General features: G+C 36.3%; 1 protein-coding gene across 12 annotated transcripts in view; it reads right to left on the reverse strand.

Moving 5' to 3' along the window:
• PPHLN1 (periphilin 1) overlaps positions 1-21,241 on the reverse strand; it is a 171,882-nt gene that overhangs the window by 89,719 nt on the left and 60,922 nt on the right. For 8 of the 12 annotated variants that reach the window (XM_019960773.2, XM_019960766.2, XM_019960767.2 and 5 more), the window contains 2 exons: positions 9,973-10,181; positions 2,040-2,096 (listed from right to left, as the gene is read on the reverse strand). In XM_019960773.2, the coding sequence (XP_019816332.1) occupies positions 2,040-2,096; positions 9,973-10,181 (266 nt within the window). The remainder of the gene's footprint in view (positions 1-2,039; positions 2,097-9,972; positions 10,182-21,241) is intronic. The other 4 variants (XM_019960775.2, XM_019960769.2, XM_019960771.2 and 1 more) reach the window with 3 other exon arrangements.

The following is a 21,241-nucleotide window of genomic DNA, read 5'->3' on the forward strand; positions in this document are numbered from 1 at the left end:
GTAAGGAATTTAGCAGGTATTCATGAAATGTTTAAAAAATAAAAACTGGAACACTGTAATACAGTACTAATCCAGTACCTGATATAAGTGCTCAAATATATATTGAATAATTAAAAATAAATCCATATGAGATAAAGTCACTAGCTTTTATCTTTAGTCACTTCAGACACTCCCAAAGTGCTCTATGTATATATTATTGCTTTTATGGAAATTTAAGCCAGAAAATAAATTTAAATATTACTTTAACCAGTTCAACAGCAACAACAACAAAAAAAACAACAAAAAAGGTTTAGCTAAACATAATTTTTTAAATAACAGTGAGCTGTTACTAATAGAAAAACATTTCATTAAATTGACTATATGTCAAAGGTAATATGTATCCTCTGCTTTCAAGGGCTAGGAAACTTTAACTATGGAGAGAAGAAAAAGTGGCACCAAGTTTGGAGTGGCACAGAAATTGGTCAAGGCTGGATAGTGGGTTAAGGCCAGGAAAGCAGTCAAGAGCAAAAGCAGAGACAAATGACCTTTAAACTGAAGCAAAGCCAGCTTCAGTCAAAAAGCCTCCTAAGTTCTTCCTGCTGTGGTCACAATAGCTAAGTAAGGACCTGGAGGCTCAAGGGCTTCCAACTACCTGAAGAAGTAGTAAATAACATCTCTTTCCAATGTCCTGAAGACCTGCCTTTCTCAAGACACCCCCACACCTCTCCCCACCCACAATATGTGCATATGTGTGAAGATATTTTTGATTGTCTCAAATGGGTGAGTGCCATTGGCACATGACAAATAGAGGTTAGGGATGCTGCTAAACATCCTACAAATGCACAGAACAGACCTCCACAATAAAGAATTATGCAGCCTCAAATGTTAATAGTGCTGAGGTTGAAGACTCCCCTGCTACAGGTACAGTACTCCAACTCTGAAGCTCCAATAGTCTTTATAAAGACAGAATTCTAGAATCTTTTAACTTGTGATACCATTAAGAGACTTTCATACTAAGCAAGTTTAAAAGTTCTTATAGACCTTAAAAATCAAAAGTAAAAGGATACCAATCATCACTATATCCCCAAATAACTAAGAACATGGTTTATCCAGTCATTCCCTACTGAATTTCCACTGTACATGGCAAATCCCACATCATAATGTGACAGTGTCAGTCTATCCCATCGCATCTAAAACTCCTAGAGAAGCTTATTTTTTTTCTGAATACCCAAGGCCTGCCTTTAAGAAAAGAGTAGGTGCTCAAAAATTGGTGAAGAGATGAATTATTTTTCTACCCTTAGGACACAATGACCTCTTTAGTGTATTCTGATAAATATTTCCTTCAAAGATGAAGAACTGGACCAATCAGTACAGCACACTATGTTAATTAAAGGCATAATTACAGGCTCAATTCTGGCACACAGCAGCTAAATATAGCAACAACAACAACAAAAAATTTTCACAAGCAGCTGTTAATTTCTTATTTAGCATTTCCTTTACAAATAAAACATCAGCAGTACAGGTATGCCAAGTATGATGTCAAAGTGTTGTCTTAGGATCTCTCATCATTTTAGCTGCATAAGGCTAATTTAAGCAGATTTCAACCAATCTCACTGTGCAGAAGCAAAGGAACACTGAAGGATAGGGCAGTGGTTGATCAAATATCAACATATATTCACATACACCAGTTACATGAAGGGGAAGGACAGGCAAAAAGCAAAGGATAAACGAAAAAGGATGATACAGATGGCAGCAGAAAGAGCACAAAAACAAAAAATAGAAATGCCCTGACCCTACTGCTGTTAGATTCTATCTGCCAATGTCTCTTCTACAGATCTCAACCTCCTCTTAGGTAGCTGTTTCTAACCAGGAATGGGCTAGCTTATACAACAAACCCACTTATCTACCCAAATCCTACTATGTGAGCCTGCTGTTGTTCAACTCTGGTTCCCACAGCAGACTAACGGAAGAGTTTATACACTTTCCCATTTCTATAACCTCTATCAATTATAACCCTCCACCCTTCACAATCCCAAATCAAAATCTAGCTGAAAACTCACCTCTTTCTGGCCTTCCTTCATTCTGCCGTTTGTAGCAGGCACCAGCACGCACGGACTCTAGGGAAAGGTGGGCAGGGAGGAATTAACACCAGCACCTCTGCGCCCAGAAGGAACAAGAGAAGAACCCAGAAGTAGGAATAACGAGAACAGGAACTTCTGAGCATTTGCTGGTAACCCTAACATCTTTCCTACCCTGTCTTCAAGTTGGGCTGCCTGAGCAAATACCACTAAAGAGAAATAAATAACAAAGTAGGAGAAAAACTCTGTTAAGATTCGGTCCAACAATGGTGAATGAGAACGAGGCTAACCAAGGAGAGCATGGCCAGAAAGTCATGAAAAAAGGACCCTATAATAAGACACCAAAGGTTAAAGACAGGTATCACACATCTTACTCATCAGTATAAGCATCTAATCTAACCTCCTCCATAAAGTAAATATATAAAGGATTAAAGAATGACACCAAAAAATCAAGAGTGAAAGATGAATCACCCCTAGAAATAAAAAAAGACACCTGAGAAAGTTTTCATGCTCCATCATACCAGTTCCCTGGTCATACGATGACTACCTGCAAGTAGTCGTTCTGCCTTGTTCTCAACAGGTAGCCTATTACAAGTTCTTAATATTTTGCCATTTGCTTTCATGCCTTTATACTTTTCTGTCTGTCATCCTATATCTTCTTACCTTTCTCTCTCTTCTTTGTTGGTTATTGTTCCTTAAATATGAATGTTCCTCCTATCCTCAGTCTTTTTTGTTCTGTTCTTATTTGGCTCCAATCAATACTAGGAAAACAAGACAAATGTCTCTCAACTCTTTTCACTCATAAGTCTATATTTCTAATGGACATAATGCTACTCTGTAGGTACTTGGCCATTACCTCAAATTCATCTTATATGTGATCTTAGTAAGCACAACTAACTCCTACTTGACCATGTTGGCAACAGGACTCAATACATTCCTGTATTTGCTGTGACTTGCAAAAAAAAAAAAAAAAGGTTCTAAAGTAGGATGAAAGAAAGAAAATTCTAAAGTTGGCAATATGGAAATCAAAATCCCAGTTAATATATTAGTGAGTGAAAGAATAAATGGTGAGGAAGAAAATGAACAAGAATTTCAAATACTGGTTCCACAGACTAGTTCTTCCCATGCAGATGAAATAAAAAGCCAAAGAAGCAGCTCAATGTTCCAACAAACACCTAAAAGTCTGTAAGAATTTAATAATATTCACTGTCTCTTTGAATATAGTAGCTGTAAATCTGATATGATCTTTCAGAAACATACTTTCTTGCTCATGTGTTCTGATGAAAGCAATGATAAATTTAACCAGATTCATCCAATCAAGCATTATTAATTATTGATAACCCATATAGGAACAAAATACTTTGCTAGGGAAAAAAATTTTTAAGTATCGCTGGAGAGATAATAAAGTTAGGGCTATATCTTGCAAACTATTAAATGCTTTGTACAGTGCCTGATATGAGTAAAATTAGATATTTCTGAAAGTCTTATCAATTAAAAATAAACAAGAGCACTGGTAGTACATTCATCTCTCCTTTGATACCTGAAGCTTTAAAAGAGAAATTAAGATATGAACAAATGAAGATGTGATGACTATGAAGATGCTAAAGAAATCATTTTTCTGAATCATGGATGAAGATGTGCAAATTTGGGGCTCTCGGTTAGAAAGAACATGATTTCTCAGCGATCTACTTGTTTATTCAAGAAATTATGAAACAAGGAATTCCCTGGCAGTTCAGTGATTAGGACTCTGTGCTTCCACTGCAAGGGGCAAAGGTGTGATCCTTGGTTAGGATCCCGCATGCCACGTGGCATGGCCACAAAAAGGCCATGAAACAAAAACGGAAGAGACACAAGAAAAATGATCCTTGTGGTAAAGATACCGAAAGACTACAGAAAAAACAACCAAACAACCACAGAGGTAGAAAAAGCTCTACACCACTACTGCTTCCCCAAAATAACCAACTTTTGGAGGTAAGAGATCCAACCAGTTAAAATTAAGACATATTAACTATGAACACATGGAAGTGAATTTCTGAAAAGTATGGAAGTGTGCTACTGGTAGAACATACAAGCCCTAAAACAGGGATGCTATATATGTCTACACACATGAAAATGCCATTACTTGACTACTGTTTCAGAACCTCCATCATTCAGGAAGGTGCCAGGAAAGCTACAGCTGACCCCCTAGGATTCACCCAGAAAACTCACAGCCAAAGCTCTCTTGTGATTAAACCACAGGTTCTCAGACAAAAAGAATATACTGTGGAATCTAATTCAACAGCACATTTACAGCTTGGATCAGTTAAAGAGTCCAAGATTAAATTCCACGTGAAACAGCTCATCCCAATAATACTTTTCTACTTTCATCCTCCCAGCAACTTCTGCTCACTCTTGAGGTATCACCTAAAATGCCTAGTCCCATGAAATGACCTGTCTCCGTCTCTAAATATAAACTCAGAGGGCAAGGACTGGATCTGTCTTGCTTGGCAAATCTTTTGTGTAATTTTTGTTGAATGATTTTATGAGTTTTGTTGTTCAGTTGCCAAGTTGGGTCCAACTCTTTGTGACCCTATGGACTGCAGCACGCCAGGCTCCTCTGTCCTCCACTATCTCTGAGTTTACTCAAATTCATATTCACTAAATCAATGATGCTATCCAACCATCTTATCCTCTGCTGCTCCCTTCTCCTTTTGCCTTCAATTATTTCCAACATGAGGATATTTTCCAATAAGCCAGCTCTTCACATCAGGTGGCCAAAATATTTATGAGTACTGAACACAAATAAAGTAACTTTCAAGCTAAGAAACACTATTATATTCAGCATATAAGAAAATAGGTTTCTACTGTGTAATAAACATGATCTGATGGTAAAGCCTACTTCCATGTTCCCACTATTACTCTACAACTGCACAGAAAAGCCTTCTTTCTAAAGGCAGAATTAAATCTCTAAATTTTACTGGAATTTCAGCTATTATCCAAAAATTCGCATGGACTTCCAAATTCATTCACAGCAAAAGGTCTTAAGACATGTTTTCTTTCTTGTTAAACTGAAGTTTAATAATAGAGTCTAATTTCCAAAGATACTCTTCTCAAAATAGTATTTTTAATTCCTGTACATTTTCAGTTATCATGAAAGATGTGCTTTCAAAATTAAACACTGATTAATATTGTCTTTCTTTAAAATATCTTCCATTCTTAATAATGGCTGCTGATTTCAAGAAAATAAGGGGAGACTAGACCCAAAGTCGGAGCTATATAAAATCAGATACAGACCAATGAAAGCAATAAACCTGTCAATCTTCCACAGTAAGGACCTCTAAAAAATTCAACCAAAATGTCACACAGTGGTGGTGGCTTAGTCGAGTCGTTAACTCGTGTTCGACTCTTGAGACCCCATAGTGTGTAGCCCACCAGGCTCCTCTGTCCATGGGATTTTCCAGGCAAGAATACTGGAGTGGGTTGCCATTTCCTTCTCCAGGGGATCTTCCTGACCTAGGAATCAAACCCGGGTCTCCTGCATTGCACGCAGATGATTTACCAACTGAGCTATGAGGGAAGCCCCAAAGTGTCACAGAGCCTGATTCTATGTGATGGTAAAGGCCGATTCTTTACCATCTGAGCCACAAGGGAAGTCCAAAAATACTGGAGTGGGTAGCCTATCCCTTCTCCAGGGGATCTTCCTGACCCAGGAATCAAACTAGGGTCTCCTGCATTGCCGGTGGATTCTTTACCAACTGAGCTATGAGGGAAGCCTGATTTATATATGAGCATCACTGGTAAATTTGACATTAACCTGCAGCCAATGTTTAGAACAAATTAACAAAGAGTTTGTAAGTACATACAGGATCATCCCTAGGAATCACAACAGATTTTACACAACAAAGCAAAGCAATCTTTATGTTATTGTTTCCAAAGAGGAAATGCTTTGTGATTCTCAAGTGGAAAAGAAAAAAATATGGGGAATCACAACTGGTTGAGTAATAGCAAATGATTTAGATACATGGTCCACAGAGGGACGTACCTAGAGGTTTCTATATTAGGACTTATGCTACTCAAATTAATTATTAATGACTAATACAAAACATAAAGTATACTTCATTTATGGATAAAACAAAACTGCTTTTATCTGCTGTTGTACATAGAGTCACTAAAGAGATTTTAAGACCTTTATGGAAGAGAATTGTAAGCCAAAGTTAATTAAATGAAATACAGCATTCCTAGATTATTTTTTAATGTATTAACCACAAACAAACAACTGTACCTGAAAAAAGTATAAGCTGCAGGGTTTTTCTTTTTCTTCGTATTATTATAATATATGTGAAAATGGCCTAGATTGCAGTTGCCTGCAGTTTCAATAAAGGCCGGTAACACAATATGGTTGACAAAAGTTCACTTCTGGCATCACAACTTAAAAGGAATAGAAAGAAAATTAGGAAAGTAAAAGGTATGAAAACCATGTCAAATAAAAGGAAGCACTGAAGGAAGTAAATATATATTTAAATCTGGAAAAAAAAAAAATCAAAGAGATTATGATGGTACTTTTCAAATTTTCAAAAGATTCCAACATAAATAGAAATATCTTTATGGCTCTAAGAAAAATAATTAGTATTAAGTAGCTGTTACAAGAAGAGGTTTTAAATTATTATTTTTTTAATGAGTTATATAAAAACGGAAAGACTGGCCTGTGATGTAGAAAACTTCATGGAAAGTACTTTACAAAAAGTCTCCCATACCGATATGGGAGACTCTGGTGTTTTTATTAACACTGTTATCCTAAACAGAAGGTAAGTAGCAAGAGTATAAGATAGGAAAACAATGGGATTCATCAGAGAGAGGGGAAAGAAAAAGAAATAAATATCTAAGAGAGAGCTGACAAACAGCGAATGTCTGGTTATATTACTCAGAATAAAAATAAACTTCAAGTAAAAATATAAATGGTATATATAACAAAACAATTTTAACTATAACAGTATAATAACAAGGGAAAAGGAAATGAGGCTAACCAGGACAACCTATACTGTTAACATGTAAATATGAACGATAATAAGGAAAAAAAATATTATCATATATCATAGTCACAGCTATGATCAGGTTAGTCCACTTAAGTTATGGGCAGAAAATTCTTAAATGTGAACACAAGATGCAGACAGTTTGATTTACAAAGATAATCAGCCTATGGTAGTATAAAGTTCCATAGGATTTAACTCAAAACACTAAGAAAAAATTTAATTAAATAACATGTATGGACATGTGTGCACAAAACAGGAAATAAGCAACTGAGATGAAAAAGTAACAATCATTGTGACTTATAATTAAGCACATAAGAGATACAGTAAATGCACAGAATTATGAATAAATAGTCATAAAATGATTGCCATGGACAAACTATTAATGATCATTAAAATCAGTAAAATTTCTCTAAAAAGTATGAAAAGAAGCAAAACATTATATGTTAAAAAATTAACAAAATGAGAGCATACGGAATAAGAAAATTATTTTTACCTGTTACTTACAGAAACATTTAAAATCTTTGTCAAAATGTCAATTTCCATTGGAAAACTAAATTAACCTACTACTGGTAAATTAGCCCAAAACGTGACTGATAATTGAAGGACCACATTTCTCAGCTCTTTTTTTAATTTTTTGAATAAACGCAAGGTACAATCAATATTTGGGAGATGTATATTTAAAGCAAAAACCAGTACCACAAATATGTAAAATAACAATTGCTTTTTCCATTTATTGTTTAAAGTAAGACTTCATTAACTTTTTGGAAGATTATCTCATGTAACTGTTCTGAAAACTGTTTAATGAAAGGAGTAAAGAAAAACATTGTAACAGTTCAGCCCCAATAGCTGAGGAATCAACCAAAGCAATCTGTAAAGAGAACTTTCCCAGGGGAAAAAAAAAACAACTTTTTTCTTGACTGAAGAACTTCACTTTCAAAGTTAAATGACTTAAGAAAATATACATGAAGGCATTAACAAAGTTGTACACTCTATTTCATTCAATTCACACCAGATTTTAGTCTCCCAATTTTCTGTTATCTTTCCGTCATTGCAAGATATTAAACCTATTAGACCTGTAAGGATGGGGAAAGCATATTAGAGACACACAGACTGGAGCATCACATTGTGGCTTCATATTGCATCTCAAGATTTTAGAGTTTTGGCCACTACCTACCAGACCAAATGCAGATTGAAGATATCATCCTAGAAATCTGTTTTAGAGGAAAAATGGAAGAAACAAGGCTAATTCACCAATAATTTAAACAACTTAACAGCTTCACTACAAGATCTAAGGAAGGATCTCCAGCTTCCACTTTACTAGTTTTGTTTAAAAGGCTTCAAATCTGTGTCTAAAGACACTGTCTTCCTCTTAATCAAATTACTAATAGATCTGGATTTAAGTCATACACATCTAAAAACATATGTCCCTAGAAGGTACCTGGCTAATTTTGGATATTTATGTCTGTGCATGTGAGCATACATTAGACTTAGAGGCTGTTTATCTCCTTGAAGGGTGAGGGGAGAGGAAGGAAGTGAAGGAAAGGAGAAGTTACCAAACTTTTAACACTGAACTCCATAGTAAAACTTTCAATTACCTGGAACTAGTCCAAGAATATTTTAAGCAATCAGGCATGTGTTGAGTCACTATAGTTGTTTTAAAACCTTCAAGTGGGATTCTTACCTTCTGCAAGGCCATTCATACACATATATCCAAAATATGTTTTTTGGAAGCCCCACTCTAACTATCTCTGGAAATAGCAGACAAGTGATAAACGTTTATTAAATACAGGAATCCAACAACAGCTACAATGGAGACAATCTAATGATTTTAAGCAAAGATTGTTAAACTAAAAATCTTATTATTTGAAAAAAAAGAGTTAAAAGGAAGGAAAAGAAAGAATAAATTTCTGATTTCTATATGTTGGTTTATAATTCCTTCTACCTAGAAGATACTTCTCTAGTCGTACAAGTCTGAAATAAAAGATGAGTCCAAATGCCATTTCCTCCATGGCATGTTCTTCCATCCCCAGAGTGAGAATCTCTTACTTAGACCTGCTTATGTCATGTTAACTCATTTACAAAGTATCAAGTCTTACATCAAAATTATACTTTACATGTCACATTTATATATTGATAAACTTGCTATTAGTTGTGGGAAAATACATATCCATTCTAATTGCTGGGTGACAGGGACACTGTTCTAACATAACATTCTGGATACAGAAGGCATGAGGAACTGTATTGTGAATGAGCACAACTGCAGATGGTAGAGTCCAGAATGGTAATACAGGAACATTTTACCTAGGAAAGTTGCTTCATTTATTTATTCCAACCAATACTGAGCAACTGGGCCAGGGTGACATGCACTGAATGCCATGCATGTCTGGGGACTTCAAATTAAAAAAAAAAAACAAAAACAAATTGGAGGTTGGCAAAGAATGAATCGAAGGTAGGTTTTAGCTCGAAATTCTGTAAGGCTAAAAAAAATAAATAAATAAATTCTGTAAGGCTATACGTTATATTCAGGGGAAACACTAATATTTTTCATGAAAAATATAAATTATCTCCCCTAGTGACAAAGGTTAAAGGAGGTTGGATCAACCCAGGAATTAGCAGAACATACAGGAGTGTATAACTCACCAACATGATTACAAACATACCTCCTCTACACAGATACTTCACTGAAGAAGTGAAATATCATGTGGACTGCAACTTGAAATGGTTCCAAGACATGTTATGACATTCGTTATACTATTCTACTTTTCTGTAAGTTTGAAAACTTTCAAATAAAGAGTTAAAAATAATATGTATATCTAATAACACATATAATGCTATCTGACTCGGTATATTCTGACTGTTGGAGGCTGCAAAAAAAAACAAAAAGGAGAACTCTTAAAAATACATACTTCTATGTTGAGACTGATGGAAAGAATAAGTTTTGCTTCTTTCTGGAGAGTAACTTCTACTGCTGACACTGGAGCCAGATCTGCTGTGTGGAGAATCCTTTCGGCCTACAGGCGATTCTCTGAAAAAAGGAGTGTTTCTTTTATGAGGTGACCGCTCTCTCACATAATAGGAGTTGAAACTTTTTCTTCTAAAGTTGTCTCTCATGTCCCTTTGAAGTAAAAATAAATAAGTTAATTATATCTTGTATTCTCTATACATAAGAACAAATAGCAAAAGATCTGATTATAAGCCACTCTTTATGTTGTAATTTTTGTTCCCTTTTTCTACAATCACCTACCTTCTGAAATCAGTCAATAAATGAAGCTTTATTAGTAACATATTTGGAATGCAGCATTTTTTTAGTTTGGTTAACCACATGGTTATGTGCAAAAGTTACTTCTTTTAAGCAAGCACAAAAATTTATACATGTGCAAAACATAGTCATATAGTTTCTACTTCTGTTTGCTACTAACAACACACCACACCACTACTACTCTCTCAAAGACTCCTAGAAAATGCCAGAGATTGCCCCAGTGAGACAGTTCTTGGCCTATTATCCTCATCTAAGCATAGCATTCAACACTTTTCATCTGGTGCAATTCCCCACTAGCCTGCCCCATGGTAATCTGGCAGCGTTTATAGACACTTTTGTTGTTACAATTGGAGAGGAGGGAATGCAACTGGTACCAGGATGCTACCAAAATGCTATGATGCCCAGAACAGCTCCCAAACATACAGAGTAAAAAATGATGCAATCCAAAGCGTTAACAATGCCAAGGTTGAGAAACCATGGTATATACTTATTAAATCCTTGCTCTCTGAGTTTATAACAGAGTGTTGCCCATCTCTAAATACCAACTTTTTGTATCACCTTTACTTATACAAGTTAAATTGCCTTATTAAGCAATATCATCAACTCAAAGCAGAAAGCAAGCCCAAGTAATAAAGATTTATAAAGCAAAACTATCATTAAAATATCAAAACAAATTAAAATTAATAAAACTATTGAGACACAAGTTTCTATTTAAAAGAACACTTGGAGTCAAACAGGTTTTAACTGAAGATTTAGCAAATACACCTCCATACTGAAATTAAAGAACATTACACTCTAGACAGAAGAATGATAAAAAGATGAGCCAACTGCCATGAAATTTCAAATGCTCAGAAAATAATTTCAGCATATTGACTGGTAGTCCTTAATATGTAACCAGATTGTTGTCATTAACTATTAATACCCAAACTATATTGTCTTTACAGATATAATGAAGCTCCTCTGTGCAGAAGTAGAAAATAGTTAAAACTCATTACAATAAATGAACTCAGACAAAATATTAATACTGAAATAAGCCACTAAAACTATAGGAGTCATAGCAAAATCACTGAGAGCTGAAGTAAATAGCTATATATGTATTACACAGATTTTAGGAACTACCAGGGGCTGGGGACCCAAAGGTGAAGCACATACATGTAGCCCCTACCACTATGGAACTCTCAGGCGAGTGGGAGAGGCTGATACTAAATGTACAGATGAAATGTGCAGCCAACAGTGTGTGCTGGGAGACCAGTTAGGAGCATTCTTAGTCCAGGCAAGAGGCAGTGGTGATTTGGATCAGGTGGAAGCAGGGGAAGCATCACAAATTCAACACGCGCAAGAAAGCAGTGTTGTAGACTCAATGGGACAAGGTACATGTTTGACTTTTGTGTGTGAGAGATGGTGGATGCCAAGATGATATCAAATTCTGGCACAGTGGGTTACTGAAATGAGAAAGCAGACCTGAGAAATAGGTACAGAGCAGGAGAGCCACATTTAGATTCAATCATGCTACCTTTCAGATGCTCATGTTAACAGTCTGGTAAGCAACTACAGACACTGGTGACAAGACCAGAAGAGGTTTCTGGTTATAATTATAAATTTGTCTGTAAATAGGCAGTATTTAAAGCCTTTGGTATAGATGAAATCAAACGATAAAAAGCAGAAGGCCGAGAATCCAAGGCTAGAAAACTACCACACTGAGAAGGAAATGGGCTGTCTGAGAAGAATGAGAGTGAGAGGCCACAGGAACACGAGGGACAGGAGAGTAAGTGATCAGGGAAGGAAATGAAGAATGCTCCAAGAAGGAGAATAAAGATTTCCTACAGTGAGAGTCAATGAGCTCTTCCCGACAACTTACTCAAGAAATGGACAAGAACAAGGCAACATTCAGAGGAAAGACAGCCTGTTTTCTCTGGAGGGAAAGGAAAGACAAAACGCTGAATTACAGTTTCCTAATCCTGACACCAGATGGCAGTAAAATCCCAACAGCACAATTCAGAGCCATCATCAGTGGCTTGGGGTGGCCCAAGATACACATGGGCGAAGTACATGTCAGATTTTAAAATCTCAGAGCCGAATAACATCTCTCCTCTCCTTCACACCAACCTCTCCTATTGATCATCAGATTAAACAAAAACATCACAGTAGGCATCATCTACCAGAAGTACACGGTACTACTTTACCCAAGTCATTTATTCACATGCATTTTTATACATATTTTTTCTTATCTATATATCTATGTCCCAATATATAAAAGGCACTATGGAGAATTATTCTGGCTCTAAAAAAGCTTAGTATCTAACTGTGGGGATGGGGAGAAAATGTTTCATTAAGTTGTACTATTGTTCAGAAAAGACGTATATATTAACAGATGAAAAACTGACCAAGAAGTCTTTAAGAAAAGTTAAAATTTAGATCAACAATGTCTAAGAGAAACATAATCAAGCCACAGATGATGTAGTAAGAGTTCAAAAGTAAAGAGAAACAGGTGAATTTCAGCAATATTTTACTTAACCCAATATCCTCAAAATATTATCTACATATAATCAATATTCTAAAATTTAGTGAGATATTTTATATTCTTTTTCATCTTACATCTTGAAAATCAAGTGTGTATTTTACATTTACACAATATCCCAGTCTGAACTGGCCACATTTCAAGTGCTCAACAGGCACATTTAGCTAGTGGCTCCCATACTAAACAGCACAAATTTAGATGTTTGGGAAAAGCAGTCCAAGTTTCAAGAAAAAGCAGAGAAGGATTAAAGGATATGCAAACAAGAACAGTGAAAAGTTTAAAAGGCTATAACTGAAAAACAAAGGAAGAAACTTTCAAAAAGAGAAAAGATAGTTTATATCAAATATTGCAGAAACTGGAAGAGATCTTTGAATTTAAAACCTAAGAGTCACATGACCAGTGAGTGAGCTGACCAGTGGAACTCTGGAAACCAAATCAGACTATAAGAAACTCTATCTACTAAAGGGATTAAACTATCACTTTTCTTCCAAAAAAAAAAGTTTGGCAGAGGAAAGAAGGAAGAGAATTGGGACAATGCTCTGAGAAAAGGGGCTTCTCTGGATACATTTGGAAAGTCAAAGTGAAAGTCGCTCAGTACAGTCCATGGAATTCTCCACGCCAGAAATACTGGAGCAGGTAGCCTTTCCCTTTTCCAGGGGATCTTCCCAACCCAGGGATTGAACCCAGGTCTTCCGGATTGCAGGCAGATTCTTTACCAACTGAGCTATGAGGGACTCTTGGATATATTTGGAAGCTGAAGGGAAAACACTAATTTCTTATAGAAGGAGAAACTGATAATCCAAGACCATTTTAGGTAACTGATAAAGAAGGAGCCAAAAATCACCAGGAAAAAATGGGACAAGGGAACTAAGTAGATGAGAACAGCATAAAGGAAAGAAGAGAGAACATGAAAGGACACAGAGGAAAATTCTCATTTCAAGAGAAGGCATGAGAAATCTCTCTTCAGAAGTTCTTTAACTCAGTGACACATTTCTGTTGTTTATGCCACAAAGGTGAAAGTCACTCAGTAGTGTTTGACTCTTTGCGACCCCATGGACTTCACAATCCATGGAATTCTCCAGGCCAGAATACTGGAGCGGGTAGCCTTTTGCTTCTCAAGGGGATCTTCCCAACCCAGGGATCAAACCCACATCTCCCACATTGCAGGTGGATTCTTTACCAGCTGAGCCACAAGGGAAGCCCGAGAATACTGGAGTGGGTAGCCTATCCCTTCTCCAGCGGATCTTCCTGACCCAAGAATCGAACTGGGGTTTCCTGCACTGTAGGTGGACTCTTTATCAACTGAGCTATCAGAGAAGCCCTAACATATTTCTAGAAGTCATCAATACAAAGTAAAAAGAAAGTAAGGACATGAACAGATGCTTAAGGCAGAATGGAAATCATTTGTCCTTTGGGGAAAAGTATTAATTTGAGCACTGTTTCTCAAAGTGCACGTCCCCAGACCTGCATTGCAACCTTGAGGTGACAGAAGTGCAAATTCAGGGCATCACACCACCCACTGAAGTGTGCAGACCAAGCGTTCAGGGCTTTAACAAGGCCCTCCAGATGAATCTGAGGCACACAAAACGTTGAGAAGGACTGAACTAGACAACCTCACTGACACGTCAGAGTTGTTTACATACAGCTATGGTATCTAAGTCAAGGACGCATCACTACGAACAAAGCTAGTGGTGTGATGGTATTCCAGTTGAGCTACTTAAAATCCTAAATGATGACACTGTTAAACTGCTGGACTCAATGTCAACAAATCTGGAAAAGTCAGCAGTGGCCACAGGACTGGAAAAGGTCGGTTTTCATTCCAGTCCCAAAGAAGGGCAATGCCAAAGAATGCTCAATCTACTGCATGCATTTCACATGCTAGCAAGGTTATGCTCAAAATCCTTCAATCTAGACTTCAGCAGTATGTGAACAGAGAATGCCAGATGTACAAGCTGGGTTAAGAAAAGGCAGAGTAACCAGAGATCAAACTGCCACCATCCACTGGATCATGGAGAACACAAAGGAATTCCAGAAAAACATCTACATCTACTTCTGCTTCATTGACTATGCTAGCGCCTATGACCGTGTGGATCACAAAATGGTGAGAAATTCTTGGAAAAAGATGGGAGTACCAGACCACCTTACCTGTCTCCTGAGAAACTTGTACGCAGCTCAAGAAGTAACAGTTAGACTGGGACATGGAAAAGAGGACAGGTTCAAAATTGGGCAAGGAGTACAACAAGGCTGTATATTGTCATCCTGATTATTTACCCTCTCTGCAGAGTACATCACGTGAAATGCCAGGCTGGATGAATCATTAGCTGGGATCAAGACTGCTGGGAGAAATATCAACAACCTCAGATATGCAGATGATACCACTCTAATGGCAGAAAATGAAGAGGAACTCAAGAGCCTCTTGATGAGAGTGAAAAGGAGAGTGAAAAAGCTGGCCTGAAACTCAACATAAAAAAAAAAGAAGATCATGGCATCCAGTCCCATTACTTTATGGCAAATAGATGGGGAAAAACTGGAAGCAGTGACAGAATTTATTTTCCTGGGCTCCAAAATCATGGCAGATGGTGGCTGCAACCATGAATTAAAGGACATCAGCTCCTTGGAAGGAAAGTTATGACAAACCTGGACAGCATATTAAAAAGCAGAGACATCAGTTTTCCAACAAAGGTCCATATAGTCAAATCTATGATTTTTCCAGTAGTCATGTATATGGATATGAGAGTTGAACCATAAAGAAGGCTGAGCACTGAAGAACTGATGTTTTCAAATTGTGGTGCTGGAGAAGACTCTTGAGAGTCTCCTGGACTACAAGGAGATCAAACCAGTCAATCCTAAAAGGAATCAACCCTGAATATTCATTGGAAGGACTGTTGCTGAAGGTGAAGTTCTAATACTTTGGCCACCTGATGTGAAGAGCCGACTCATTGGAAAAGACCCTGATGCTCGGAAAGACTGAAGGCAGAAGGGGGCGGCAGATGAGATGGTTAGACAGCATCACCGAGTCAATGAACATGAATTTGAGCAAAGTCTGGGAGACAGCAAAGGACAGAGGAGCTGGGCGTGCTGCCGTCCACGGGGCTGCAAAGAATCGGACACAACTTAGTGACTGAACAACGATAACAAGTCAAAAACAGTAAATCAGAACTCATGACAGAGGCACAACATTTTTCAATGATGACGATTCTAGGGTTTTGACCATACCAGTGGACAGCTACACAGAAGAGTTGAAAAACACAAGACTGATGTTAGTTAAAAGTATCACCAAATCAAAACAGAGAGGGATGGAGAAGACTGTGTGCCAGAAACTATAATAATCCAGAAACAAAGAATTTGCTGTTGTTCAGTCAGTAAGTTGTGCCCAACTGTTTTGCGACCCCATGGACTGTAGCCCACCAGGGCCCTCCCTCTGTCCATGGGATTTCCCAGGCAAGAATACTGGAGTGGGTTGCCATTTCCTTCTCCAGAGGATCATCCCAACCTAACGATTGAACCCATGTCTCCTGCATTAGCAGGTAGATTCTTTACCACTGAGCCACCAGGGAAGCCATGGGATCCTGAAAATTCATCAAAGAGTACGGAGACAAGGACAAGTGGTACAAATGGAGAAGTTCACAGATGACATTGGAACTGTGGCTTGGAGGAGGTAATAAGAAGCAAGAAGTATGCCCAGAACTCATCTCAAGAACCAATGAATTAGGAGGGAAGTGGTTTCAACTTGTGAAAGGTAGGTTTCTATTGCAGAAAACAGATGGAAAGAACAGTAAAAAATATATCAGGTATCTCATTTTTAATCTTGCCTCAAACACATGGACTATTAAGTTATAAAATATTTTACCAAACTTTGAGACAACATGGAGAAGAGAGTGACTGATTCCCTTTCTTTTAACATATGCCATGACAAATTCGGATTGATTAAAAAGCTAAATGTTTGGAAGGAAGGGATAGGAAAAAAAGACCTGTCTGTCTGTCTCTGTCCATATATATATATATATAAAATAAATTATAAGTCTATAAGAAGAAACTACTGTGTATCAAAATACTAAGTTTATATTACATCCAAAAAAGGTACCTAAAGTTGAAATTTAATTAGATTTAAAGTGACTTTCCAATTAAGGGTGAAAACGTCAACATCAGATGGCAGTATCTTAAATATTGGTCTTTAATAATTTAATGAATGCTGACAAACCATTGAAAAGTTTTCTGAAAACTACAATAAGAAATAGATGAAGGATATGAAGCTAAATCAATGGAAGACAAATATGTCATTTAAGTAAATATTTAATGTAACTCAAGTTATTTTAACTTTTTCTATCAAATATGCAAATGATCCTGACCAGTTGTGAAAATTCGGGTAATGTAGATAAACCTCATCATGAATAAAATACAATTTGGGTTGGGGTGGAAATTACTAGGGACTTAATGGTCCTAAAAGAAAAATACTAATCCAGTCCACAAAAGTTAAGACTTCAAGATACATACAGAGAGCAAATACTAGATAGAGCTGAAATAGCAAACATTTCTGTCAGAATGCTTTTCTCATCTTTAACAATAAATCTCCTTTCTTTTCCTCTATTTATACATCTATAAAAATCTTTGTCTAGGCTCAACCCAATGTGACCAAATGCTGCAAAATACTTTTAATTTCTTCTTTTTCTTGTCATAACACCTGGTTAATTTAGTTTGCACTTGGTTTCAAATGTCAGCCCAAAGAGTTTCTATCTGAGAAAAAAAAGTCATGACTATCAAAACGATCCACTTATCCATAAATAATACCGATGTCTTCATGTGTGTCACCAGTGCACATGACATTAGTTTTATGAAACAACTGAGTCCTAATTTTCTTAGGATTTTGGTCACCCACTATAATTTATGACAAATTTATGAGGTTAAAAATGGATATACAAAGGCTTGGTTTGTTTTTTTAATTATGATAATATGGCAAGGACAAATTGAGCAACCTTGTATCTTTTACCTTATACTGAAACAAAACCCTTTCATAGATTTATTTCTATTTCTTTGATGTGAGAATGTAATGAGTCTTTAAAGCATGTAGTTCAACAGAAAAATCAACAATGCTTTCATCTATAAACCTATTCCTAATAAAATCAAGGAATTTTTCCTTTACAAATGATTTCTATAATGTGACTGTAGTATTTTCATAATTTAAGGTTTTAAATTTTTATTTTTAATTAGAAATTAGTTAAGCTTTTTTATTCTTTCATTTCATTGATACTTCCTATTCATCATGTGGGAGAGCAAAATATTTCCCAATTATTTAGTAAATCAATTTAACTACTATTAACAACTTATATAAGTAAATATGTTCCAATGTCAATATTCCCTGGTTCCCTATTTTAGATTTCTAAAACTGATCTTCCACTATTTAATGCCACCACCTCCAACACCAACCTTTCCAATCCAAAAAGAAACCCTTAGCTCATCTTTTACAGAGTAATTAAGTTGCTGTAATTATACTTTAGAGAGGAAAAGCAACCTATAGAAACAGTTTCCTGATGCTTAATGTACTCATGTGACTAGTAACAGCTATCATTATTGCTCTGAAAATCCAATACTGTAAATGCAGAAAAACCTATTTATCCAGGTTATGAATATGAAAAATACTCAAATATATGCAAGAATAAAAAAGGATTTTATTAGTGAGGCTCCTTAGTATACACTAATGGTTCTCAAGTGATGGTGCTTTTGCTCCTACTAGGACAGGTGGCGATATCTGAAGACACGATATTTCTGACTCACAACTGGGGATAGTACTAGCATCTAATGGGTAAAGCTCAGGGGTGCTGCTAAACATCCTACAAAGCACAGGACAGACCCCCTACAATAAAAAACTGCCCAGTATCAAATGTCAATAGCGACAAAGTTCAGCAGTCCTGAGTCAGACAGACACATGTACAAACACACTCACTCCCTTATAAATTTATCAGTCGACGAAACAAGAAAAAATATTCAAGAGCTTCTTGGAACCAATGAACAATTCTAAAATGTTGCTTTATAATACACATAACATCAAGCACTAAAGTTTCTTCAATTCTCCTATTCAAATTATGTTACATTTTCAAGTAAAATATTTCCTACTCTATTTTCAATCTTTTAATTTATATACAGTCCCATAGATAAGAGCACAGGCTCTGGAACAAGCCTGTCAGGATTCAATTCTGGTTCCGTCATTTGGTTACCATGGGAAAGGTTTGAAGTTACTTAACCTCTCTGTGCCTGTATCCTCATCTATAAAATGGAAATGATGGGACTAAAAGGAATAATGCCTACAAGCATACATAACATGTATCATATGTATTAACTCTCTAACTCAAATTAAAGAAAAAACAAATACTGACAATACCAAGCACTGACAACGATGTGAAACAACTGGATTTCACATACAGGAATATAAACAGGCACACAGCTGCTAGCTCTCGGTCCACAAATCACCACATGACTAACAAATGCACATCATCATCAGTGACCAATCACACTGCATTTTTCAAAGGCTTTTGGATTGGTCACCATGTATGTGTTATTCAGTTCACAGGCAAACAACAAAGATGGAGTTTTGTTGCCTTCTTGTGCCAAAAAACAGAAGAAGTGTAATGGTAGGAATGGAATTCAAACTGAATATAAATGGAGTTATGGAAGAAATAAGTGACCAAGGGAACGACGGCAATGTTGCTTTCAAGACATGCACTGGTGTGTTCACAACTACTGTATATAAAACAGATAACTGATGGGAACATACTGAATAGCACAGGGAAGCCTACTGGGTGCTCTGTAATGACCTATAGAGGAAAGGAGTCTGGCAGTGAGTGGACATATGTATATGTATGGCCGATTCACTTTGCTATACACCAGAAACTCACACAACACTGTAGATTAACTGTACTCCAATAAAATTAGCATTAACAAGGATGTGGAGCAACTGGAATTCTCATACACTGCTCGAAGTAATGTGAAATAGCCACTTTAGCAAATAATGTAACAACTTTCTATAATGTCCAACACATACCTACCATACAACCCAGAAATCTCACTATGAGTTTACACAAGATAAATAAAATTCTGTGTTCACTCAAAAGAAAAAAAAAAAGATACGCAGCCTGAGGAAAAATGGTAAAGGCAAACTTACTGAAGGCAAACAAGGAAAGGCACTATGACAAAAAGGATAAAGATGTCCCAGAGGAAGGGAGGCTAATAAAAAATCCACAGTAAAGGAACTCTCAGAGATATTTCCAACAATGAAAATGCCAAGGATAAAGTACTGGAAACTGACTCAAACTCAGAACGCAGTATAACAATTCATCAAGGCATAAAAAAGATGCTTGCTTCGAGGAGACAAACAAACACATGTTCAAACTACTCATGATAAGTTTTTGACAAAGGTTTCTAATGTTTTAAATTACAGTGTATTAAATGAATATTAGTTTTACTTTGACAAAAAGTTTTTACAAGTTACAACAACTGTAATTATTGTCACTGACTATTAAGATTGCTTTAGGTCAGAATAACAATCACCTTTGAAGAGGAAGAAGAAAGCAACTGAATAGAAGCATGAAAAAGCTTCTGAGATGCAAGTAAAATTCTCTCTCTTAACCTGGATTGTGGTTACACTTACAGTTCACACTGAGCTATATACCTTGATTTATGTACTTTGTATACGTTATATGCTCTAGTGTCTTTTTTTTTTAAAGATGTTTATTGTCCTTTAAAAATATGAAATATAAAGATATAGCTCTTTGTCACTTACAATGGTATGAAAGGATTTTTTTGGAAAGCAAACAGAACTTTTATCTTTCAAAAAAGAATTTCCATTATTAATGTTTATTTTAAGGGAAAACAAATTGTAAGATCAACTACTGTCTAAAAATCCTTATTACATCTTAAGGATTTCTTCTGAACACTCATACAGCATAGCTTACTCGCCCAAGAGAAGACAGCCTTGTCAACCACCACCACCAACTTGGTGTCAGGTAACCATCTCAGGATCACCAAGAAATCCGGGCAACAAGAGTAGCTTCCTCCACCTCAGATACTCTCTGCAAACGCAAAACTTTCCAAACATCTTGGCTGGGAAATCATCATCCAACTTATATTTTGTTGTGATCTACTTTTTCATTATTCAGAAAAATGCTGTTCTTTAACAAAGCAACTCAACTTTTAACATTGTTTCCAAATACAACTCTCTTTAGGGGACCTGCAGGAAAGTCAGTGAACAGATTCAAACAAAATCTCATAAAAAAACATTTTTAAAAATCCTTTGTAATAAAATGTAAAGTGTTTTTTTTCTCCCACAGTTTTTCTTAAATCTTTAGTGCCTGTTATTATATGTATGCAACCAAATGCTATCAAATGACTAGTGAATAAGCAAACA

The sequence above is a fragment of the Bos indicus genome, chromosome 5 (assembly GCF_029378745.1).
Source record: "Bos indicus isolate NIAB-ARS_2022 breed Sahiwal x Tharparkar chromosome 5, NIAB-ARS_B.indTharparkar_mat_pri_1.0, whole genome shotgun sequence".
Taxonomy (NCBI): Eukaryota; Metazoa; Chordata; class Mammalia; order Artiodactyla; family Bovidae; genus Bos; species Bos indicus.